Source organism: Euleptes europaea, chromosome 16, assembly GCF_029931775.1.
Source record: "Euleptes europaea isolate rEulEur1 chromosome 16, rEulEur1.hap1, whole genome shotgun sequence".
NCBI lineage: Eukaryota > Metazoa > Chordata > Lepidosauria > Squamata > Sphaerodactylidae > Euleptes > Euleptes europaea.
This window is the reverse complement of record NC_079327.1, coordinates 11,816,872-11,842,377: the sequence shown is the minus strand read 5'-3', so window position 1 is coordinate 11,842,377 and position 25,506 is coordinate 11,816,872. Positions and strand designations below refer to the sequence as shown.

At 42.7% G+C, this 25,506-nt stretch overlaps 1 protein-coding gene across 9 annotated transcripts in view; it reads left to right on the top strand.

Annotated features, from left to right (window-relative positions):
* Positions 1 to 25,506, top strand: part of MBNL2 (muscleblind like splicing regulator 2) — a 46,331-nt gene that overhangs the window by 5,753 nt on the left and 15,072 nt on the right. For 4 of the 9 annotated variants that reach the window (XM_056861820.1, XM_056861818.1, XM_056861821.1 and 1 more), the window contains exons 2-6: positions 9,746 to 9,910; positions 12,542 to 12,742; positions 15,266 to 15,529; positions 18,393 to 18,446; positions 19,121 to 19,274. In XM_056861820.1, the coding sequence (XP_056717798.1) occupies positions 9,746 to 9,910; positions 12,542 to 12,742; positions 15,266 to 15,529; positions 18,393 to 18,446; positions 19,121 to 19,274 (838 nt within the window). The remainder of the gene's footprint in view (positions 1 to 9,745; positions 9,911 to 12,541; positions 12,743 to 15,265; positions 15,530 to 18,392; positions 18,447 to 19,120; positions 19,275 to 25,506) is intronic. The other 5 variants (XM_056861823.1, XM_056861822.1, XM_056861824.1 and 2 more) reach the window with 3 other exon arrangements.

The window sequence follows — 25,506 nt, the reverse complement described above, 5'->3', positions numbered from 1 at the left end:
AAACAAGATTGGGGGAGCATACAAGTTAGGCTGAAAAGAAGGTTGAAATCTAGGGAGTTCAAAAGAGAGAGGTTTTTACCGTTGTACGACTATATGGAACAATAAGTTTGCTTAGAGTTTAACAGTATTGAGATCTAGGGACATACATTACAAAATTCCTCAGCTGAAGATATACATGGAAATTGCTGGGTCAGGTCATTACAATGATTTCCCGTAACAATAATGCAAATCTGGGATTTTTAGGTATTACGGAACGCCCATCCTAGAACAATCCATGTTGCTTATCGTCATTGGGTACTTACCATCAACAGCATCAGGCTGTTGAATCAGCGAGCCTGCACCAAGAGGAACATACTTTGCATGGTGTGTAAAATCGAACCCTGTCGTTCAATCTACTTGACACTTAGGGGGTCTTTAGAAGAGAGGGAGGATTGTGCTCTGTGCAAATTTGGTGCTGTTATTTGTAAATAGCTGGCCCAGACCCTCCAATATATTCCTCATTGAAAATAGTGGTCCCAGACCTCTGGAGCCCGAACAAACCAGATTTGAATCCTGACCTCATAATGTCCTACACGAACTTAAACAATCAAGGTAAAAAAAATTCCCCCGAAACTTAGATACGAAATAATAAGGACATTTTCCTCAGCGCTCACCCTTTTTGAGATCTGTTAGTATTCATTTATTTTGTTGCATCGATGTAAAATTCTAGATCAGGCCTGTTGTCCACTTAAAAGGAGAACAGGGCAAGAAGTTATTTATCCTTAACGGGGACTTTACTATAAGCATGAGTAAAACTGGCACTGCATACTCTGAGTACAAGCTGTTGAGTTCTCCAGAACTCTTTTATTATGCATGATGCTAAAAATAATAAATGAGAAAATGTTTGTGTGGGGGGGAGGGAGTGGGAGAACCTCTCAGCCCATGATCTTAATCAGCATCCTCTGTGGGATGCTTTGTTGACTTACATGGGCACAGAATGTGATTAGTATCAGGGTTGTACCTTTGGCACGCTATAGACTGTAGAGCTGCTTGCTTGGATTTTAACACAAGCTGAAGCAAAATGCTCTGGGGAGCAGTGCTTTTACAGGCTGCCCAAGGACCAATAATGATCCGCTCACTAGCAGTAATGGTCCTTGACTGGATGAGAAAGGGCCACCACAAGGCTGGAAATGATATTTACACAGATGCAGTTAATATAAAAATAGTTGATTAATAGGGAGCCATACAAAGTAAGTTATACCGCTCAGGAGGGGTTGTGGCTCAGTGGTAGAGCATCTGCTTGGCATGCAGAAGGTCCCAGGTTCAATCCCCGGCATCTCCAGTTAAAGGGACCAGGCAGGTAGGTGAGGTGAAAGACCTCTACCTGAGATCCTGGAGGGCCGCTGCCAGTCTGAGAAGACATTACTGACTTTGATGGACCAAGGCAGCTTCATGTGTTCAGAAAAATGTTGTTATGTGTTCAGAGGAAAAGCAGAGGAGGGGTAGTGAGAGGAGGCAGGTGAGAGAGAGTAAGACAAGAGGTAGGATTGGCTGGCCTGTCGTGGCCAGCGGGAGACTGAGGGCAGTTGGAATATGGGGTGCAGGTAGCCGTCACCTCCCTAGGAATTGGCCAAATCTTTGTGGGAAAACCATAGCGTTTTTGTGATTCCTAAAGAGGACTGACACCGCTTCAGGGGAAAACCTTTTGCAATCTCTGAAAACTCTATGGTTTTACCAGTTTCCAGAGAGCTGGATTGTCACCTCCAGGGTTTCCTGAAAGTGCTGTTACACCGTCACCTGGCGGCCATTTAAAAAAATATATATATATTTTAAATAATTTTTTTATTATTTTTCCAAAATTATTAATCACATAGTTATACAATGACATCAACAGTAAAAAATAAAAACAAATAGGTAACATTGTTAAAAAAATTATATATAATAAAGAATTATTGACTTCCCCTACACCTCCCTTCATCTTGTGATGAATTAGTAATCTCTTTTGCACAAAATTCTAATCCTATTACTATTATTAATATTTATTGATCTCTTTGACATTTATATTTTTCAAGGAAAAAAATTATAGTTAATAATATCATATAAAGGAAAGGGGGAAAAAGGAATTAAGAATAAAAGAAAAAAGAAAAGAAATAGTAAATCTCACTAATAATAAATGGATTCGTATAATAAAAAGCATTTTATTATTTCCATTAAAAGTTAATTATTTTGTAAGTCCTCCATTTCTCCCTAACACTCATTTAATACATATTGTTTTTCTAGTAAATTGATATCATATATAGTTCTATTTCCATTATAACCAATCCTTTTAACCAGTTCCTTTTCGATCTTAGCCAGAAGAGACACTAGACTCTTTTAAATTAGTCCCTTTATCCGGAATTTCCAGCATTTCTTTCTTTCCCACAGTAGCAGTAATCTAAAAATATATATTTTTGTCCCTGCGCCACTCTTAGTGACAATGGGAAATTCCACCTGGGGTGGGGAATCTCCTGCGGAATACTCCCAGCTAGCATGATTAAATTAGATGCAGCCCCATTCTTTTCAGTCTCTGCCGTTTAACCTTTGCAGGCTAGAGTTTCAGATTTAATGCATGTACAGAGCAGGCCTCAGCAGCACATACAGTGAGAGCATGCACAGATTGTATGCCATAATGGATTGATCTAAATCTTTCTTTATTGTTAGGACGGTAGGTAAATATTCCTAATTTGAGAACTGAGCCAATTGCAGAAGTATCTGGACAGCATAAAATTGTTTGCTTGTTGTGTTAATGTACGATTGTGAAATTAAAAATTAATTAAAAATAAGAATTCAAAATCACTGTAGTTTCCTGTATTAACTCTATATTCCTTGATTCGGCAATAGCTCCCTTTAGCCAGCATGGTGTAGTGATTAAGAGTGGTGGTTTGGAGCAGTGGACTTTGATCTGGAGAGCCGGGTTTGATTCCCCACTCTTCCACATGAGCTGCGGAGGCTAATCTGGTGAACTGGATTTGTTTCCCCACTCCTACACACAAAGCCAGATGGGTGACCTTGGGCTAGTCACACTCTCTCAGCCCCACCTACCTCACAGGGTGCTGTTATGGGAAGGGGAAGGGAAGGTGATTGTAAGCTGGTTTGATTCTTCCTTAAGTGGTAGAGAAAGTTGGCATATAAAACCCAGCTCTTTTTCTTCTATTTCTCAGCACAGTGCTTATTTTACCACTGTTAGTACAGGTTGCTAATACATATTTTTACATAGAATCTGTACCTATTCAAGAAAAAATAAGCTCCACCGAGGGAAGAGGAGTGGAGGGCAATTTCTCACCCTTCTCCCTCCTCAGTGCAGTCCCTTGACCTACTTTGCTATTACCGGTAATCCTTGCAGGTCTCAGGACCCTGGGAATTAACTTCCCTGGGATCAGAAGTGATGCTCAGGGAGAGGAGATGATCCATGACTGCCCGTATCTTCCATTGGTGGATTACTGGATCCAACCCACAGTGGTAATTAATCCCATCTAAATGTGAATGTAGACTTTCTAGGTTGGGGAAAATAGGTATTTCAAAACATGCCATGCCACTAGTCCCTGAAAGTATATTCAAATGTCTTATACATTCCACTGTTTACTTTGTTTTATGTAAAACAGGCATACCAATTTTCCTCTGAACTATTGCAGAGGATGGAATTCCTGGAATGTTAAGGATAATGACCCTCAGTTGCTGTAAGGTTATTAAAGACTGTTGCATGCACACTGATAACCTCTCTGCTCTTAACATGAAATAATGTGTTCATGTTCTTTGTACAATACTAACAGAAAGAAAAACCTATGGTGTAATGTGAGAGCCTCTACAGAACACAACAGCACGCTGGCTAATCTCTAATAGTTATAATGGTAGCAGATTCAAATAGGTCACAGAATAGATAACTAATAATAATATAACATTAACATAAACAATAGCAAACTAGTTCAGTTGCCCTCAGTGGGCAAAATATATCACAAGTCGAAAATCCAAATAACTGACAGGGAATAGAGTCAATCACTAAGAAGATGCTTTCTTCTTCAAATTAATCCCCCCACCTTTTCATTCACATGTATATGATCCTGGGAGGTCAGCTTTGGATCACCGGTAAGTATAAATATCAAGAATTAGGAGACTGGATTCCCGGATATTACTTCCTCCATTTGCACATAAAGCTTTGTCAGTCAATGGTGTCCAGTAGTCTTACATGTGGGTAAATGCAAGTTTAACATATCGCCTTAGCATAAGGAATCATCCTTACCCCTTTCTAATCATCTGCTAGTTAGACTCCCTTTCTAGAGTAGATTTTATGGGTCTTGATAGGGGCTGGTGTATTCGTGTACTCAATAGGCAAAGCCTCAGGCCTCCACATCGGTTAAATTAAGCCCAAACCAGACAAGGATTCAGAAAGTATTTATTCAGAACATGTAATAAACATTCAGAATCTAAGGAAAGAAGAAATGAGAATCTGTCATTTAAAAAAAAAACTTGCTTGAATTTGGCCAGGCCTTGTATATCAGCTACTGGACGGAAACCAAAGATATCAACAAGATCCTAGCTGAAATACTTTTTACCTTGTTTTATTTTTACAATCTTTCTGTAAAACCTGAGCCTGTTTCACCCTTTCTTACTCACTTCTTGGCTCTTTTCTAACAGTCGTAGTTCCCAGTGGAACTTGAATTCTATTTATTCATGTAAGTATAAAGAATTTGTAATAATACTTCCATCACAAACTTTATCTATTATCCTAGTGGAAGGGAACTATTGGATCCAACCCCAAATACTGTTGCATGGATTGCGTTGTCTTGAAGGAATAGATCTACAAATGAGATCACTCATCAAGTTGCAGAATTATTTCGCAGGGCTGTTTTTTTCAACTTGTACTTTTTGCAGCTGTAGTAGCTCTCGAAGCAAAGAACTTCAGGATATTCAAGATTCACTGGCTTGTAACAGCTTGCCTAGTAATTACACATTTGTTTTAAATTGTAGCCTTCTACTAACAGCAAATGCTGTCATCTTGAACTGAACCGAACAATTAACTGTATAATGTAATGAAGTTGATTGTGTAAAGAAAATCACACCCAAAAAAGCATTATATTATTTTTACCTCTCTGTTGAAATTTGGGTTGGTAGCTTTTTTTGTTTTATCGGAGTATTTGTTATGTCAAGTGGCATCATCTAAACAGCGATATTTTCCCTAGTTATTACACAGTTAAAGGAATACACAGATTTAAAGGAATATATTAGGTGGTAAGTGTGTTTTTTCTAGAGAAAATCTGTGTAGCAACATTTGGGGATAGAGAATAAAAATGGCCTGTCACTTGCAACATCCTCGTATTCAAATAGTTAGAATACCTGATATGTTTTTGGGAATGGTTATGGCCTGTGAATTTCTAGGTTCTAGATAAGCATGGTGAGCCAGTGTGATATAGTGGTTAAAGTGTCAGACTAGGTTCTGAGAAACCCAGGTTTGAATCCCTACTCTGCCAAGGTAACTTACTGGCTGACCTTGGGCCTTTCACATGCTCTCAGCATCAACCCTGAGCAGTATTTAGATGGGAGACCTCCAAGGAATACGAGGGACATGGCGCGGAGGCAGGCAATGGCAAACCACCTCTGAACGTCTCTTGCCTTGAAAACCCTACAGGGTCGCCATAAGTCAGCTGTGACTTGACGGTATTTCCCATCTGCTAATAAAGCAGATTTGCGGTCATTTGTGTAATAAAATTTTGTTGAGACAGTTCTATTGGTATCCTTAGAAATAATCTGTAGTAATTATCTGCAATTATATATTACTGAAAGCTGCTTCTCACTCTTTCCCAAAGGAACACCATGTACAATAATTTTTCTGGAAAATTAAACGCCTTAGAATCTTTACTTGAAGCAGTGAGTTGGCTCCCCCCGTCCAAATCCAAGGTTGCTTAGCAATCAAGTCGTGTGACTATTTTCGTCTGCTGAATAGTACTCACCTGTCATCATTTTACTATGACATGCTGGTGGAAGATAGGGAGAATAAAAGATTTGGCTCAAGTATATTAATTATTTTTAGAATAGATATAATTTTTTAAACGTTGTGGAAAAGTTTTGAACTCAGATGACTAATATAAATCACAGTTCAGACCTTATTGTATCTTTAACCAAAAACATTTTTAGATGTAAAGTGTCATGTCCGAAAGGGAAGCTTGAAATGATGTTACTGGCATTTAAAAACTGAGACCTGTTTAATAATTAAACCCTGAAAAGTGTTGCACTGTTGATGGTTTTAAGAGAATACTCTATGCCCATGTGTAGATGAATGAGGATCTATGACCCCGCTGACCTATGAGGAGCGGTTAAAACGCTTAGGGCTGTTTAGCTTGGAAAGAAGGAGGTTAAGGAGAGACATGATAGAGGTGTATAAATTCAAAACAGATCAAAGGAAGTATTCCTTCACACAACGCATAGTAAATTGTGGAACTCCCTGCCCCAGGAGGTGGTGCTGGCTGCCAACTTGGAAGGCTTTAAGAGGGGAGTGGACATGTTCTTGGAGGAGAAGGCTTCCCATGGCTACTAGTCAAAATGAATAATAGTCATGATGCACACCTATTCTTTATGGTATCAGAGGAGTATGCTGTGGAACAAGGGCAGGATAATGCTGCTGCAGTTGTCTTGTTTGGGGGCTTCCTAGAGGCACCTGGCTGGCCACTGTGTGAACAGACTGTTGGACTTGATGGGCTTTGGTCTGATCCAGCAGGGCTTTTTCTTATGCCTACTTACTGAAGAACGAACTATAAAATAATACAAAGCCTCTGTATATTGTTCATAGAACAGTAATGCTCACAGGGCGAAAACGCGCGGTCGCTTTAGCCTCCTTTATTCCCTGTTTCAGCCAGGATTCAGCCACGATCAAACGCACGTTCGGCGAAACGCGTGCGTTCGATCCTGGCTGAATCCTGGCTGAAACAGGGAATAAAGGAGGCTAAAGCAACCATGCGTTTTCGCCCACAGACTCTGGATGAAATTGGACTCGCTTTGCACCAGGCGCTTAATACGTACATAATAAAAACAGAGGTCTTGCTTTAGGCTGTAGTGCAATCCATTAGTTTTCATGGTCCAAGCAAAGAGCAAAGATACCTGACTTTCTGAGGCCAAGCATTATAAACGGCACTGGGTGATATCCTACCTTAGGCAAGACAAGGTTCCTCAAACGTGAAATGTCTTCTGGTGGAGGAAGAGTAACTTAAGTTGGAGGAATGCTCCGGAGGCTGGAGGAAAACGTCAGGCTTCGCTGAGGCGGGTGGTAGGCCAATGCTGTCTATTTATTGTGCAGACGATTAATATTTGAGTTGTCAGCTAAGGGGCATGGAGGAGATACTGTTCTGCCTCGTAACTACCAGCCTTTGCTCGGTAATGTTATGAGAGTTAGGGTTGAACATCTGTTGCTGGCTTCCCTTTCATGCAGCCGTAAGCGGTGGACTCAGATCAGGAGAACCAGGTTTGATTCCCCACTCCTCCACATGAGTGGCGAAGGCTAATCTGGTGAACCGGGCTGGTTTCCCCACTCCTACACATGAAGCCAGCTGGTTGACCTTGGGCTAGTCACAGCTCTCTTCGAGCTCTCTCAGCCTCACCTACCTCACAGGGTGTCTGTTGTGGGGAAGGGAAGGTGATTGTAACCTGGTTTGAGTCTCCCTTACATGGTAGAGAAAGTCGGCATATAAAAACCAACTCTTCTTCTTCTACCCCTGCCTCAGTCCCTGCCAGGTACCATTAGGAACCACATAGGTTACTCTTTGGGGGCTGCAGCGGAAAACAGGATCACAGGAAATCAGCCTCTCTTGCACGAATAAGAGTCTGTCTCTCTCTCTCTCTACAAAATTTATATCCCTACTATTATAATAGGGCGCAATCCAGTGAAAGCTGATGTCTGTATCTTGGGGAGAGGGGAAAGTGGTGAGATTAGAACCTGTGACCATGTAGGAGAGGTTCTTATCTGGTGTTCAGGCTAAGGAAGCCTGGCAGAAACCTACCTGGTTCTAAGGAAAGTTCCTGACTGATAACAGGTTGAATCAATATCACGCAGAGGTGGTTTAAAATGATGAAAGCCCCTGTGATTTTGATAAGAAAATGTGTGCTTCAAATGTAACTGGAAGCCATAATTAAAACATAAACAAATAAATGCCTCAGCCAAGGCTACCTCTTGCCGGCTTTCAGGAGCCCGTGTTCAAACAACTCTCATAAGTTAAACAACTTTTGTTGTTCTCTTTTACTCTTACTGAGTCCTGCCTCACTACTGCGAATGCTGGGTTATACTAAGGCTTTAATGCACACTAACAACAAAGTGGGAGGGGGGGAACCTTAACCCTAAAAAACTAAAACAAGGTACCCAAAAGGTAAGGCATCAACATGAAATAATGGGGTAATATTGATACAAGTGATTTTGTGAATACATTTAATACAAACCCAAAATTAATGTAAATATAAACAAATTGTATGTAGCCCTGTTCTAGCGTCTATGTATCTGTGCTGAACATGCCAAATAAACATGAAAACACAAAATTACAACTGTGACAATATACCCAAACGATATCACAGCTCAGACCATACGCGTTTCGGCTGTAAAGCCTTCTTCAGTGGTCCGAATAATACAATTCTGTGCTATTTTGAAAGTGCATGAAGGTATAAGAAAATAGCAGTCCTTAGACTGAGTAAACTGACATTTGTAAATTGTAAAGTCTAAAATTGGTTTATGTATATCTCATCCAGAGTTGCCTTTATAATCTTAGGCTCCTATAGAAGTATTCCTTTCATAGTACTCTGTCATCAAGATATATTGAAAAAATGGTCTTTTCTGCACACTACCCATATTTTCACGTTGGGGAAGCGGTGTGGGAAAGGTTTATCGCAACAAGCCTTATCCCCCCCCCCACAAATTATAGTAGGCTGCCTCTGTTTACTCTCTAGGGTGGACCTGAGAAATCAGCCCACCATATCTCATTTCCTGCCAAGTCTCACTGAGTGCCATTGGTACAGGACGGTGTATGTAAAATGCATTTCTGTGCCAAACATAGTAATGTTGGATTCAGCTAGCTTTTTCTTTGGTAAAAAAGGGAGGGAGGGGTCTCTTTTGACCACCCAAAAAGGCTCCGCATGGGATCACGGGACCACCATGGACAAAGCCCTGACCTGGATGGGCCAGGCTGGCCTGATCCTGTCAGATCTTGGAAGCTAAGCAAGGTTAGTACTTGGATGGGAGACCACCAAGGAAGTCCAGGGTTGCTACACAGAGGCAGGCAATGGCAAACCATCTCTGAATGTCTCTTGCCTAGAAAACCCTATGGGGTGACCATAAATTGGCTGTGACTTGATGGCATTTTTCACCACAACATGAACAAAAGCCAGGTGAGATGGTGGCTGTAGTAAGGAGAACTGGGTGAGATTGAGTGGAAAAGGTGTCTGGATCCAAGCCATTCTGTTGTAACTTTCCATCCCTCCCTCCCTACCATACTGCGCACAGTTGAGACTTTGCCTGATGGCAGAAGTATTACTTGGTTATGCAGCTGATGATCACGATGCTAAACACAGTATGCTGAAATAAGTCTTAACTGGTTTCATTTGAACCAGCTTCCACGTAATGTGATTAAACAGGGATGTGACATCTCGAGTAAAAGTCCAGACAGTCATCTGATTTCCCTGAAACACTAAACCATTGCAAATGTTTTTTTCAAAAGATATATATGCCAAAAACAGGTAATAATATACCATTTTGCAGGGCCGTTGCACACGAGAGAACTGCAAATATCTTCATCCACCAACACATTTGAAAACTCAGCTAGAAATTAACGGCAGGAACAACTTGATCCAACAGAAAACGGCTGCCGCGATGCTAGCACAGCAGATGCAATTTATGTTCCCAGGAACACCACTTCAGCCGATGGTAAGTACCTTTCAAGAAACGATAGCCGAATTGAGCTGCCTTCATCAGCCAGTCCCTGCTAACCTGTCAAATACTTTGTGAGCATCCAGTATTTTCAGTTTCACTTGTACGTTACTTTTGTGTTGCTTGTATGAAACGTGCTGAAGAAAATTTTACAGGCTGTTTATGGTTTTTTTTAGAAAAGGAAAAACTCAGCATTTTCTGTATATATTAACTATTGCAACTGTTGGGGACGTAATACTTTCAGGGCCAGGCAGTTTATTCCTGATTAAGGCTGTTGCTGAAAACTCATGATCTTGCTCACAGATCTGCAGCTAATCTGCAAAATACAGTTACCATCTGTATAATTTAATAAATACGATTAACATAATTTGCATTAATTTTTTGTAGGAGTCGAAGATATTGGTGGATGTGTTTTTCTAGTTTTGTTCTGAAATGCGAAAATCTTAAATTAGACTACAAAACATTTGATATGTAGAAGTCGTAACAGATAAAGATATAATGAACTTGCGTTTCATTCTGGCATCCTTGTCAGTAATCTTTTACAGTAGATGTCTGAAGGGCTAACAGAAAAAGTTATTTCTTCAGTAGGAAAAAATTAAGTTCATAGTCTCATAGGAAAATGCATCATTATTAGTCCCCCACCCCCAAAGCTCCTGTCATTTGGGGTACCTGCAATAGGGTTTGGATAACATCTATGCATTTCTTAATATACAACTTACACCTATCCTTCTGTAGTTTAAGAGCATTTTGGGTGAAAACACATGGGAGGCCTTGAATTTGTCGCTCTCTAAATGCACATTTTCCCCAGCCAAATTCTCAAAACTCAACAATAAGCCCCTATGCAGAGTTTTGAGAATTCAGATGGGGGAAATGTGTATCTAGAGAGCGGCAAATCCAAGGCAAAACCTCCCATACGTTTTAGCCCTTTCACACATGCCAAATAATGCACTTTCAATCCACTTTCAATCCAGTTTAACGGCCGTTTGCGAGTGGGTTTTGCCATTTCACACAGTAAAATCCATCTGCAAAGTGCATTGAAAGTACGTTATTCGGCACGTGAAAGTGCCCTAAATGAAAGCATATGAACTAGTGTGCCATCGTGTATAATGAGCAGTAGTTCTGATTAATAGTGCTGTCCTACACAAGAATATACTCTTCTAGGACTGTTGAAGTTAAAGGGCTTAGAAGGGCGTAACTCTGTTTAGAATCGCACTGTAATTCTCTAGACTGAAGGCAGTTCCATCCTGAGTAGAGTTACATCCTTGGAAGGGAATTGACTTCAGTGGACTTAGAAGACTGTAACTGCGGTGAGGACTAGACTGTAAATATTCTATTTACTTTATGCCAACTTGGTGTAGTGGTTAAGAGAGGTGGTTTGGAGTAGTGGATTCTGATCTGGAGAACCGGGTTTGATTCCCCACTCCTCCACATGAGTGGCGGAGGCTAATCTGGTGAATTGGATTTGTTTCCCCACTCCTATACACGAAGCCAGCTGGGTGACCTTGGGCAAGTTACAGCTCTCTTAGAGCTCTCTCAGCCTCACCTACCTCACAGGGTGTCTGATGTGGGGAGGGGAAGGGAAGGTGATTGTAAGCCGGTTTGAGTCTCCCTTACATGGTAGAGAAAATCGGCATATAAAAACCAACTCCTCCTCCTCCTCCTTCTTCCCTCTATATAAACTGAGACAACAGCTCACCGCTTGATTGTGTCATCTTTCTCCATATTTATAATATATTTCTGTGTTTGTACACGCACCCCTTCCCTTCCCCGTTGGTTCTAAGAGTCTGCAAGCCTGAACTGTTTATATAATAAAGTGAGGTCAAAGTTTGCATTTTGAATGTCTATTTTAGAATGGTTGGACTTCGTAACAGAAGCCGCCACCCTCAGCAGAATATGATATATTCTAATGTTAGATGTGCTAGTAATGATTTTCAAACTGTTTATTAAAGGGTATTTACCAGTGAAATTATATCTGTTTGGAAACACCCACCAATTCTGCATCGGGAGCCCTGACATTATACGTACTGTGTAATACCTTCTCTCAGCAACCGTTGGAGCTATCTTCTGGAAATCACAGTTGCACGCTTCTTTCTATCACATTGTTAAATCATTTTTCTACAGCAAACTCCCAGGGTGTCTTAAACTTCGCACCTGTCCTATGCTGTTTTGACCCAGCTTGTCTTCCTGTTCTTCCCCCCACCCCCCAAAGAACGATAATTTGTCTGAATGGTGGGCAGCAGCCTACTAACTGCTGCAACGTGTATCCCCGCTGTTGTCAGAATTGTGTTTATGCAAAATGATTCTCCTGTAGGGTGCGATCTGTTGCAGCAGATATAAGCGTGCAATGTAAATTGCTAGTCACTGGAGACCCAGAATATCTGGACTGAGGATACATCTCAACAGCAGAAATGCTGTTCTGGGAATTAATATCCAGGCTCAAAATGCAACCCGTTTAGACCAACAAACTTTATTTATTATCTATTTACATTATTCATTTGATGCGCTGCCTCACAACTACACAGGTGGGTGTGCAAAAATTAAAACGATTAAATGTCAAGAGAGAACTCCGCTTTTCATGTAAGATTCACACATTTCCTCCCCATTATCTCTTTTTTTCCTCTTTCTTAGCCCTCCTTTTCTGTAGGGCCAACAATAGGATCCAACACAGCATTGAGCTTTGCACCATATTTAACATCTGTCACTCCTGGGGTTGGATTAGTTCCTACTGAAATTGTCCCCTCGCCACCTGTCATTGTTCCTGGAAGCCCCCCTGTCACAGTTCCTGGGTCTACCACGACACAGAAACTCCTCAGGACAGACAAATTGGAGGTATGACAGGAGTAACTCTTCTGATGCATGCAGTTGTTTAATACTCAGTATTAAAAAGAAGAAAGAAAATGTGTAATTTAGTGCATGGAAACAACAAGTACTTAACCTCTGTTTCTGCTCAGCACAGAAACTGTAAATACACTGCCTATGCTATACTGGCTGGAAATAACTGTATCATTGCCTATGCCAGCGGTTCCCAAACTGTGCACTTGGTGCTCCGCAAAACATCTCCTAGTGCTCTGTGAAGAGATTGGAAAGAAAAATACTACTGTCGTTCGGTTTACTATATAGGTGCTAGATGAAAATTGTGCTCCGTGACTAATTTCTCTCCTGAAAAGGGCTCCATGACTCAAAAAGTTTAGGAGCCGCTGGTGTATGCTATATTTTTATATTATACGATTTTTGGGTTGCATTAATGGTGCTGGGTCCTTTATGGTGGAAGTGCCTAATAAATGCAGAAAGTAAACGCAAAGGAAACCTTTTTGCGTTTTGGTTCTTCATTAAGTCTGCCAGCAACTACGCAAAATGGTTTCTCGGAGCGGGAGGACAACATAAACAGTGTGTTTCGAAAGGTCTTCCACCCAACTTCATGACTTCTGGTAAAGTACATTTAGGTGTACATAAGATGTAGTCGGAAGAGTTCTGTGAATATGCTAGGGTGGGCCAATGGGTAGCAGAGAGCCAGCGTGGTGTAGTGGTTAAGAGCAGTGGTTTGGAGCGGTGAACTCTAATCTGGAGAACCAGGTTTGATTCCCCACTCCTCCACATGAGCAGCGGAGGCTAATCTGGTGAACTGGATTTGTTTCCCCACTCCTCCTACAGCTGGGTGACCTTGGGCTAGTCACAGCTCTCTCAGACCTACCTCACAGAGTGTTTGTGGTGGGGAGGGGAAGGGAAGGTGATTGTAAGCCGGTTTGATTCTGCCTTAAGTGGTAGAGAAAGTCGGCATATAAAAACCAACTTTTCTTCTTCTTCTAGCAGGACTGAGGGAACCTTACTTTGTCTCTTCTGGATGGCAGTCAGTACTGTTTGTTGCTAGGCAGATAGCAAAGAAAAAGAGAACTCATTGCTTTGCATTGCCCCCTACCCATTTCTAACAGGCTGTACCAGAAGAAAAGGAGGACCAGTAGAGGAAGGTTTCAGTGATGCATATATGTTTTGAGTCAAATATTTTTGCCGTCAAGTCACAGCTGACTTATGGCAACCCCATAGGTTTTTCAAGACAAGAGACTTTCAGAGGTGGTTTGCCTTTACCTGCCTCCATGTCACTACCCTGGTATTCTTTGGTAGTCTCCCATCCAAATACTGACCAGGGCTGATTTTGTTTAGTTTCCGAGATCTGACGAGATCGGGCTAGCCTGGGCTTATCCAGGTCAGGGCGAGCCATGTTTAGACAACTTTAAACGGTCTTGAAATTTCTTAGTAACTATTAAAACATCAAATTCTCCTAAAGTATACCAAGGATGCAACTGGTGAGAAGAGAAATGTAGGTCACTAGTTTTCAGCTGGTTCTGGCCTTACCTAAGGTGGGTGGAACCAACAGCACAATTACCATCACTCAAAGAGAGAAAGATTACGAGCAAGTGAAGGAAAAAGTTGAAAAGAGAGAGGGGAAAACATAGTATGTGAGATACAGAATTAAAGGTTGGATCCCGTGTAATATTGCCACCCTGGCGAGGGGGTCGATTTTGACCAAATCCTCTCTTCCATGGCACACCTCCTTCCCACCCCCAGCCAGGTTCCGGGAGCAGTATATCTGGGGGAGTGGGTGGGATTTCAAGCTGCAGTGGGAGGGGAAGGTGGGAAAGTCTAATTTCCATGGATGAAAATCCTTCCTTCCTCAGAAACTGTGGGTGGGATCTGAGCCCAAAATTGGGTCCCCTTACCACAAGATGAGTTAAAAAGTAGATCCTCTAAAGGTCACTGTTGTAGATTACAGTTTACGATTGTCTGATAATAACCTACTGGTGGTCCCTAGTTCTAAGAGTGTGCGGCTGCCCTCGATGAGAGCCAGGGCTTTTTTGGCGTGGTGGGATGCTCTTCCTGGTGACATCGGGACCCTGCAGGACCTCAAAGAGTTCAGCAGGGACTGCAAGACAGCTATTCCACCAGGCCTAAGGTTGAGGACGGTCGCAAATGTCATCTTGCTGGCCTTCCTATTCCCCTCCTTTTATATCATTTTATGTTAATTGAGGGGTAACCTGCCACCTCTCTCCGGCAACATGAGTGATATTTAGGCATCATCTGTAGTTCTGTAGTTTTTAACTGGGATTTTATTGTTTTAAATTTAGATGTTTTGGTTAATTTTTATTATTGCTTATATCGATGCATTTTATATGCTGTTACCCACTCTGAGCCTGGCTTCGGCCAGGGAGGGCGGGTTATAAATCTCGAAAATAAATAAATAAAACTGTTGGGTTTTTTTTAATTAATTTCTCTGTTCGCGGTGTCTGTAATTGCCCCCCGCCGCCTTCTCCCCCTGCCAATCGAGTACGCATAATAAAATATCGTTTTGCGCACCAGGTATGCAGGGAGTTCCAGCGAGGGAACTGTGCACGGGGCGAAACCGACTGCCGCTTTGCCCATCCCGCAGACAGCACAATGATTGACACGAACGACAACACCGTAACTGTTTGTATGGATTACATAAAAGGGCGCTGCATGAGGGAGAAATGCAAATATTTTCACCCTCCTGCTCACTTGCAGGCCAAAATCAAAGCTGCTCAGCACCAAGCCAACCAGGCGGCAGTGGCGGCCCAGGCTGCCGCCGCCGCCGCTACAGTGATGGTAAGTGTAAGGCTACGTAATTACGGCTTTTTGTAAAGTCAGAGTTGCTTAAGAGTGTTCTTTAGGGTAATTCCGTTCCCGAAAATACAGTTTTCTGTTACGATGAAACCAAAAAAATATCCAGCTACCCAACACCTCCGCCCCCACAGTTATTTCAGTTCAATAGGTATCTTCTTGGAGCACAGCGAGCTCAATTTCTGCCACTTTATACTCTTGTCCTATTGACTTAGAATCATAGAGTTGGAAGGGACCACCAGGGTCATCTATTCCAACCCCCTGCACAATGCAGGAAATTCACAACTACCTCCCTCCCCACACCCCCAGTGACCCCCTACTCCGTGCCCAGAAGATGGCCAAGATGCCCTCCCTCTCATGATCTCCTTTTTCATTTTTTTAACAAGTGGCTCTGGGTCACATTTCCGCATGCAGAAAATTTGAACGAACAGGTCGGCTAAGTTATGTAGGCGACATCTCTGGGCATGGATCCAGACTACTGCGAATGGGAGTTTGGGGAAGGGGTATTTGCTGATCTCCTAATGTAGCCCTTATATCCCATCTAAGAAGTCAGAGGGCGAGGGACCCTTGGCAGCAATATATAGTCCTTGCCCTCACTCAGCTGGAGCAAGAAACGCAAGGGGGGGGGGGGAATTTCAGCTGATTCTTCCTGCCCAGTACACCCCATCCCATGTTGCTTGAGGGTACTACCCATAGCAGGGGTGTCAAACATAAGGCCCGCGGGCCAGATCCAGCCCCTTGAGATTTCTTATCTGGCCTGCGAGACAGCCAAAACAGACACCCCCTCCAGTCCTGATCGGGGCTGCCGAGGCATGGCCCAGCCCGACCAAGTGACATTTATGTCATATACGGCCCTCGTAACAAATGAGTTTGACACCCCTATAGTATTAGCGTTTTAGTGTCCGGGAAGGCAGAGCTCCAATGGGAAAGGAAGATTGGCAAAGATGTTTTCAAACTCTGTTCTGTTCATGGCAGTTTGAATCCCAGCCATGACAGTAATATGACTGCAAAAGAGACTCAGATATTTGATTCGTTTTTCCAGGCAAGATGCATACAAAGTTAGATAGGAGGACCTGAAAAGACCGTCTCTGTTTATATACGTGTGTACTGCATAAGCATAGGGACTAGAGATACTGTAATCTTGAATTCTGTTAGCCTCTCACAATTTATTTCGTATGATTCGTAGGATATTAACTCTACTGGTTTAAATAGTAGCATGGTTAAAATGACACAAGTTGGAATGAAATCTTGGGAATTATCTGACGTAGGTTGAGTTCTCTGAAGGAAAAAAAAAAGAATCTGTACATGGTGACCAGTGGGTTATATGTTGAAATGTTTGCAAGATCATAAAATCTGCAACATTCGGTGGATATGCTTTGTCTCTATCCTATCAGAATGATCTTGTGAAATGAAATTTCTTAATAGTAAAATAGAGAGTGGGCTGTGCCCCGTGGTGCAGAGGGGTAAGCTGCAGTACTGCAGTCCCCAGCTCTGCTCACGACCTGAGTTCGATCCCGATGGAAGTCGGTTTCAGGTAGCCGGCTCAAGGTTGACTCAGCCTTCCATCCTTCCGAGGTCGGTAAAATGAGTACCCAGCTTGCTGGGAGTAAAGGGAAGAGGACTGGGGGAGGCACTGGCAAACCACCCCGTAAACAAAGTCTGCCTAGGAAACGTCGGGATGTGATGTCACCCCATGGGCGACCCAGTGCTTGCACAGGGGACCTTTACCTTTTACCTTTTATGTCCTGGTGGTGGTGGTAGAAAGAGCTGTCAGGTCGCAGCTGACTTATGGCGAGCTTATAGGTAAGAGACATTCAAGGCAAGAGACATTCAGAGGAGGTTTGCCATTGCTTGCCTCTACACAGCAACCCTGGAGTTTCTTTGTGGTCTCCTTTCCAAATACCAACCAGGGCCGACCCTGCTTAGCTTCTGATGAGATCAGGCAAGCCTGGGCTATCCTATGCCTGTGTCTTATCACTCCACTAAGCAAGATTTGAAACCTTCTGCCACCCTGAGGAGCCTCCCTTCAATTTGTGGCTCTTCTTCTAATGGAAGAGCCACTTCCTCTACTGGAAGAGTCATTTAAATCCTCAACTTAACGTGGTTATTCCTCTGAAAGAAACCTAAGCTGTTGTTCCATAGTGTAGTATAAAAAAAATCAAACTGAATTTGATGATAAGTTAGTGATCAGATATAACTATCAATGCACCAAAAACAAAACTGATGTTAATATTAAATCTTATTCACATGTCCTTTTTGTTAATATGCTGTTTGTTCCCAGTAACAATTACCCTCTTTAATTTGTACATGTGCTCATTCTATTAAATAAGAAAATATCTTTTTTAGTTCTTTGGATTTTGAATGTTGGTGTTTGGAATTACTTTAAGCATTTTAATACGGCATAACTAACTTATCAGAAATTCTTTTAGGAAAACCCTGAAATAACTGTGCTTTTCTATGTAGCGGTAAAGCTTTATTGGTGCTTATAAATGCTTTAATGGTGTCTGCAAGCTGCTGTTTTTAATCAACTTTCCTAAATTTCAAACATCTATATTTTACTCTCTTATATGCTTTTAACTAAGGTATAGTAGATGCATTTTTGCTTCAGTACTAATTCAAGGTGTAATATTCATCTCTTTAGAAAACAAAAAAAAAACATTTTTGTTGTTGTGCATGCCTAGTGTTTTGTATGTTATATATTGCATTCAGTATATTTTTTTCCTTCTCACCTATCCACAATGCAATGCCGTTCCCATGATGCACCTCTGCTTGCTGTTTACCTGTATGTTAATTCGCTTGAATCCCATTGGCCCGCTGCCATCATGTGCTCGCTGCCTGTTATTAAAAGACTCAGTCGACTGCCAAAGCAATGAAGCGACCTCTCGAAGCAACTGTAGATCTGGTACTTTGACCTTTCACCTTTTGCTTTGCATGTAGCTTTTCCAAAATGCAAATAATTTTTAATGTTAACTGAATTCTCTTGTATTAGTAATTTTATTTTTTTAAACAAACCAGTATTTAGCCATCTCATTTTCATATGTAATTGTTGCAAAGCAAATTAACTTCTTCCTTTAATATGGTTTCATTTTTAATATATATCTATATCAAAGTTGAAATGAGGGAAAAAACTGCCTTTATAATTGAAGATGCTCATGCTATACTAATTAACATAGCTAACAGTACAGAGATATTTAACTCTTTACAAACATCACGTAATGCGATACAATTGCCGTTTTCCTCCAGCGGTTTTAAGCCCTGTTTTAAGACAACTTTTGTTTTCTTTAAACACCCTTTTGTCTTGAAAAGCTTCCCCCATCCCCACCCCCAAGTTATCGTGGTGCTATAATTTTAGTTTAATCGTATCATGCTTTTTTTTTTACTATCAATAACACAAAAAAATGCTATCCATTTGACATTGCTGCTGTTTTGAACTAATGTGCATGGCGAGGCATCTTCAACAAATTTTAAAAACAGTCACCGTGTTTTTTTTTTTTTTAAAAAACCATTTTTTAAAGTTAGACCATCTCTTATAGACTCCGTTCACCTCACTGTGTTTTACCCCCTTCCCATTCGCAGGCCTTTCCTCCCGGCGTCCTTCACTCTTTACCAAAGAGGCAAGCTATTGAGAAAAGCAACGGGGCCAGTCCTGTTTTTAATCCCAGTTTCTTGCACTACCAACAGGCTCTTGCTAGTGCACAATTGCAGCAACACGCAGCGTTTTTTCCAACAGGTATGCCATTTTTATAGAGTAAAAAAAAAAAAGAATTATCATAAAAAACTTCCACAGCCAAGAAAGTTCTGTGTTGCCAATCCATTGTGATGCCCGACTGAGTAAACCGGCACACGATGTTTAGGTTGGGATATAAGAAAATAGTTTTGTTTTTAATACTTCTGAAGGATATTAAAAAGGTAAAGGTAGTCCCCTGTGCAAGCACCGGGTCATTCCTGACCCATGGGGGTGATGTCACATCGCAACATTTACAAGGCAGACTATGTTTACAGGGTGGTTTGCCAGTGCCTTTCCCAGTCATCTTCCCTTTACCCCCAGCAAGCTGGGTACTCGTTTTATTAACCTCGTAAGGATGGAAGGCTGAGTCAACCTCGAGCCGACAACCTGAAACTGACTTCCTTTGGGATCAAACTCAGGTCGTGGGCAGAGCTTTTGACTGCAGTACTGCAGCTTAACTCTCTGCACCACGGGGCTCCTCTGAAGGATATTAGCAGTTCAGAAATGCATCAAAAGGCTTTGAACGTTGTAAAAATGTTATACAGGAGGTCCCATGTTCAATCTCCAGGCGAAAGGATCAAGTAGTAGATGATGTGAAAGACCCCTCTGCCTGAGACCCTGGAGAGCCGCTGCCGGTCTGAGTAGACAATACTGACTTTGATGGACCAAGGGTCTGTTCAGTATAAGGCAGCTTCACATGTTCAAGAAAGTACTTAGCATTGGTCTTTCTCATGTTTGTTGCAGCCTCTTGAACATGGGGCTTGGATCTCTCGGAAAAATTTTGCATGCGCAAGTGGAAGTGTGGGGAAAAAACCCTCATTCTAGCCCCCTGCACTAAGTTAAACATGGCATATCCTGAACTGTTTTTCTGCTTGGCCAAGATGTTGTGCAAACCATTTCTGGGCAGTTTAAGATACAGGGAAGAAAGCGCTAGGTGTTGCGTCAGATCTAATGCAATCGAAACTTCCCTGAGTCTGAGAAAGCAGACAGGCAGAGCAATCCTGAAGTGGGGGGACAAAAGGATTCTGGAGGTGGTGTAACCCCAGCACCTGCATACATGCCACTTGCAGCGTGAAAACGGGCATCTTCCCAGCGGTGGGCCACTTAACGCCAGCGCTGGGGAACGGCGCAGCAGCGTCATGCTCAAGCACTGGAGCAGCCGCCGCCATAGTGTTTTTCAGGCACAAGGACTTGCGCCAGCACTAAAGGAGGCATTCTTGGGGGCGGGGCTGACTTTGGTCAGCTCCCTAATCCCTTTCGCCACAGGAATGCCCCCTTTTGCAGGCCTTCAAAAACCATGGCTCAGCCCCATGTAACTCAATGGGGTTTGGGGGGGAAATACTTTTTCCTCGTCTGTGCCGGGCAACCAAGCTGCTCAGGAGGTGGCGTGGCTGTGTCGTCCCCAGCCCCTCCGAAAGTATCCCCCGCCCAAGGATTGCGCTGTTAGTCAGATTTGTTAGGAGTATCCTAAGTGCTCGCAATTACTACCTCTGTCCTTGCAAATATATCTTGCATGGCATTGTCTGCTTCTGAGCCAGAGTCAAACTCCAACTCCACACAAATCTCCCTGCTAATACTAAATTACTTCTGATATTCCTATAAAGGATCAAAGTGATGGTTACCCTCGGACAGAAATGACAGAGGCAGGATGAGTGTGTGTGTTCCGTATTTGTGAGGCCACTACCCAGAGACAAAATCTGTGATCAGGCAATGGCACACAGCATAGGTTGTGAAAAATCTCTTATCCTCTCAAGACAAAACTTTTTTTCCATACCCTTTCTCTACTCCTCTTCCTCTTTGCCCTCTGCCCCCTAAACTCTTGTCAACAATGTTGTAAATTATCCTCAACCAAAATTGCAGAAGTGGAATAAATTATGGAAATAATCCATTTGTGTAATTTATTCTTCGGGAATAATCTGAGTTGTTTTGTTGGCACAAAATCCAGACTCCTTTTGTGCAGAATACACATAAGCTGGTCCTGAACATGGATATAAAGAGAAGATGGGAACATGCTTTTAACATGACAAGTAACTAACAGAGCATTCCTGAGCCTGGGGGCCGATTGGGCTTAGGAGGCGGCGTGACCTCGCCGCCAGGGTATGTGCATCTTGTTCCATGATTTGAGGCACTTACGCTGGCGGTGAGGGTAGTTCCATTGGTGCCTGAGCACTGAGGAGTTGTGCGCCGCTCCTCCGCCGGCGCAGTCTCCTCACCACGTAAATCCTGGCGGAGACATGCGGCGCCGGCGTGGAGGGGCACTGCCAGGGGGCGGAGCTGAATGTAGTCAGCATCCACACCAGCTCCAGCCCGGGAACACCCCCTCTTGGAACCTCTTTGCTGCGCCAGGTTTTTCCTATGGGGGGGAAAGCCCCATGTTTCCTGTTTTTATTTTCGGCCGCCTTTTTCTGAGCCTCTAGTTGGCTGGGAAACCAGTGTGGAGGTGGCGCTGCTGCGCCGCAGCCACACCGTCCCTGGTTGCTGGAGGCTCAGGAATATGCTGTAAGTCATGTGACAGTGTTAATTTTTATAACCATATAGCTTGTTGTACAAATATCTCTCCTGGTTCTTTAGTCAAGCACTGGTGTTTAAATGCATTAATATGTGGTTCACCTGGAATGGAACATTAGCAAGATCAGAGTTCTGTTGCCACTTTGACCTTATTTTACAACTCCATCTTAAGCAGATTTACACCTTTCAGTTTGAAGTCATCGCGCTTAGAAGGGTGGAACTCTACCTAGGGTAGCACGCTTAGATTGTCTGAGCTAGTGTGGGCATCGCTGCCATCAGTTAAGCCCCATAATTAACTGAGTATCCTAGTAGTATAGCTACTCAAATAATGTACCGCCTGAAATGAGGATACACGGAAGACTGCATGCAGTGGCAGCTTCCATGACTAGATGCATTTTTTCCTGGTTGCAGAAGAAGCTTGTGTGACTGTTCTTCTTCAGACATGAAGAAATAAATGAAAAACTTTCAAAACATGTTGGGTTGGGGGGAAAACTGGTTGAATCCAACCCACTTGTCACCAGTTCTGAGAATGAAGTTAACTAAGAAAGTATCATCAAGAGTAGTTACCGGTAACTCCTGCTGGCAACGTATTTTGTTTTATTTCTGGGGAACAAGAATGACAACATAACCCCATAAATCATACTATCACATGGATAGAATCCCTCCCCTGCTGGCTAGGAGTATATTTGCCTGTGCATATGTCAAAAGGGCAATTCAAGTAGTAAACATGTTTGGGTAATTGTGCTGCCAAATTTTGAAGCCAATCGCCCCTTTGTATCTACCTCAGGATTAAACTAGTCAAGATACTGGCAAATCTGTGGCCGGATTTTCCTATCCCTTTTTAAAGCTAAACTGGAGCCTCACCTGACTTCAATTTAGATGCAATAAGAAGTGCAGGATGGTAACCATTGTCTGGCGCGTAGCCTTATTAGATTTATCTGTACTTTTTTGTGGGGGGGAAACTACATGCCTATGTATTTTTTTTACCTTATTCATCAGGCAGGCAAGAATAAGAATGAAATACTTAAGACTTCTAGGTTTTTACCTTGGCTATCACAAATAGCTTGGGGCTCCAAACACTTGGATAACCAACTTTACAGAGTTTTCAAGATGTGGTCACATGAATAGTAGCAATGTACATTACAGTAAATCTTTAGATCCAATTTTTACAATGCTGTAGTAGCTTTTAAGGCATTCTTTGAGATATAGAGGTATTTTACAGGGTTTTTTTTGTTTTGCTTTGCTTTGTGTTTTTCATTAAGAGCCCAAGAACATGTCATTTTTTCATTCTTTGGTCCCATCATAAAAACGACTGGGAAAATGTTACAACAGTTCATGAAAATTGTGGAAGGGGCTGTGGCTCAGTGGTAGAGCATCTGCTTGGCATGTAGAAGGACCCAGGTTCAATCCCCGGCATCTCCAGTTAAAGGGACTAGGTGAATAGGTGATGTGAAAGACCCCTGCCTGAGAACCTGGAGAGCCGCTGCCAGTCTAAGAAGACAATACTGACTTTGATGGACCAAGGGTCTGATTCAGTATAAGGCAGCTTCATGTGTTCATGTGTGAGGCTATATTCTGAGACCATTGGACTTTGGTGTTAGTTTCCTGTGTATAGTGACTCCCAGAGCTTTTCACACCCTGACCTGGATAGCCCAGGATAGCCTGATCTTGTCAGATCTCAGAAGCTAAGCAGGGTCGGCCCTGGTTAATTGTACTTGGATGGGAGACCACCAAGGAAAATGAGGGTTGCTACACGAAGGCAGACAACGGCAAACCTCCTCTGAACATTTCATGCCTGGAAAACCCTAAGGGCTTGCCATAAGTCGGCTGTGACTTGACGGCACTTTCCACCACCACCAAAGCTTTTCCATACAACTAAGGTCTGGTGCCCATTGGTATTTCTTTTCCCAGCTAAGGAGAACTACCAGTCATTCCCCATCAGAACAGAAGTTACTCTAGTGACGCCCTTACGTTTAGGTTAATCTGCCGCCAGTTTTGTGATGTGTCAGGAAGGGAAAGAATGCAAGAAGTACAGCTGGAACTATTCATAAGGGATCAGCTACAGTGGGAGTACACATACTCATATAGAGCACAAGGCTGTAGGTAAAGGGGGGTTGAAGGAAGATATGGCAGGCTACAATGAAGAAGAAGAAAAGGAGTAGGAGTTGGTTTTTATATGCCAACTTTCTCTACCACTTAAGGAAGAATCAAACCAGTTTACAATCTCATTCCCTTTCCCCACAACAGACACCCTGTGAGGTAGGTGGGGCTGAGAGAGCTCTAAGAGAGCTGTGACTAGCCCAAGGTCACCCAGATGGATTCATGTGTAGGAGTGGGGAAACCAACCTGGTTCACCAGATTAGCGTCCGCCACTCATGTGGAGGAGTGGAGAATCAAACCCGGTTCTCCAGATTAGAGTTCACCACTCCAAACCGCCGCTCTTAACCACTACACCACTGCCTGAAATGATGGATGAGAGTGGGCTAGGGAGACAGCCGAGACAAAATTTAAAAGATGCTCAGATGGTCAGCTGTGTTTCTGGGCTCGTTCATACCTTTCCACTGAGAGGATGCTGGCTTTTTGCAGTTCTGACATCACGTAGCTTTATTTTACCCCTGGGTAAAGCATAGGAGAGAGGGAGAGAAGTGAGACCGCACCACTCCATGTTGGAAGGCCTGTTGCGTTGGTCTGCAGGAAGCAAGCTTTAGGCATTCCTTGGCCCTGAGAAATGGAAGAGCAGGTTCTGGGGACTCCTCATTCTGCACCCTGCAGTAGTGGAACACACACATAGGGACAGCGGCCTCTCCTGATAGACAGCTGATCTCCAATCTGAACTGGCTGCAGCTATCCGAAGTGCTTTAGCTTGCATTTCTGTGCCTCCCATTTATAGAGCAGATATGCTTCCTGCACGTGGATACTGAATCGTCATGCAAAGGGGGGCAGGAAATCCAGTGAAGCAGCTACATGCTTATCTAGATGAATGTGACATCTGCAATTAAAGTTGGTTCCTAATAGAGAAAACAGTGTAGAATTCACTGCCTGAGAGGGCCCTTGAACTCCTAACACGCTTAACAGTGCAATCCTAAGGAAAATTACTCCAGTCTAAGGCCATTCATTTCAGCGGGCTTAGACTGGAGTAACTCTGCATAGGGTTGCACTGTAAGTTGTGAAGAGCTTTGAACATAGGAAAGTTTTTCATTCTGCCGTGATAAAGATAGGGGCCATAAACCTACAGACAAGCAATGTAATGATACCTTCTGCACCCTAACACGTTTTTTTTTTTGGCACTAAGTAAAGGTTAATTAAACAGGCATGAGTGGCAAGTTCCTGAAACAAAGATTTAGCGTTTCTTGGGTCCTCCTTACTTTTTATGTGCTTTGGTGCCATTGGTGGGTTCTTCAGTGCTTCCAACCAGTTAATACTTTCATATTAGCCTCACTTGAAGTGGAAGGAATTACTCTCCTAAGTATATCTTTATTGATGGGAATGCGGGGAAAATGCATGCATGTTTTAGTTTTGTGTGTTGTTGTTTTTTTTAATTGAAATTCCCAGGAAACCTATATGAAAATATTGGAGTTGCTTTCTCTTTCTCTTGTTTTTTATTCTCTCTGGCATACGTTGCATGCTGTTTTCACAGTCCAGTGCCTGGAGTCACAGGAGTCATCTCATTGATTCTTTCAGAGTTATTGTGAAGTAATTGGGTGGTGGATTGCAGGCTAAGTTAGGG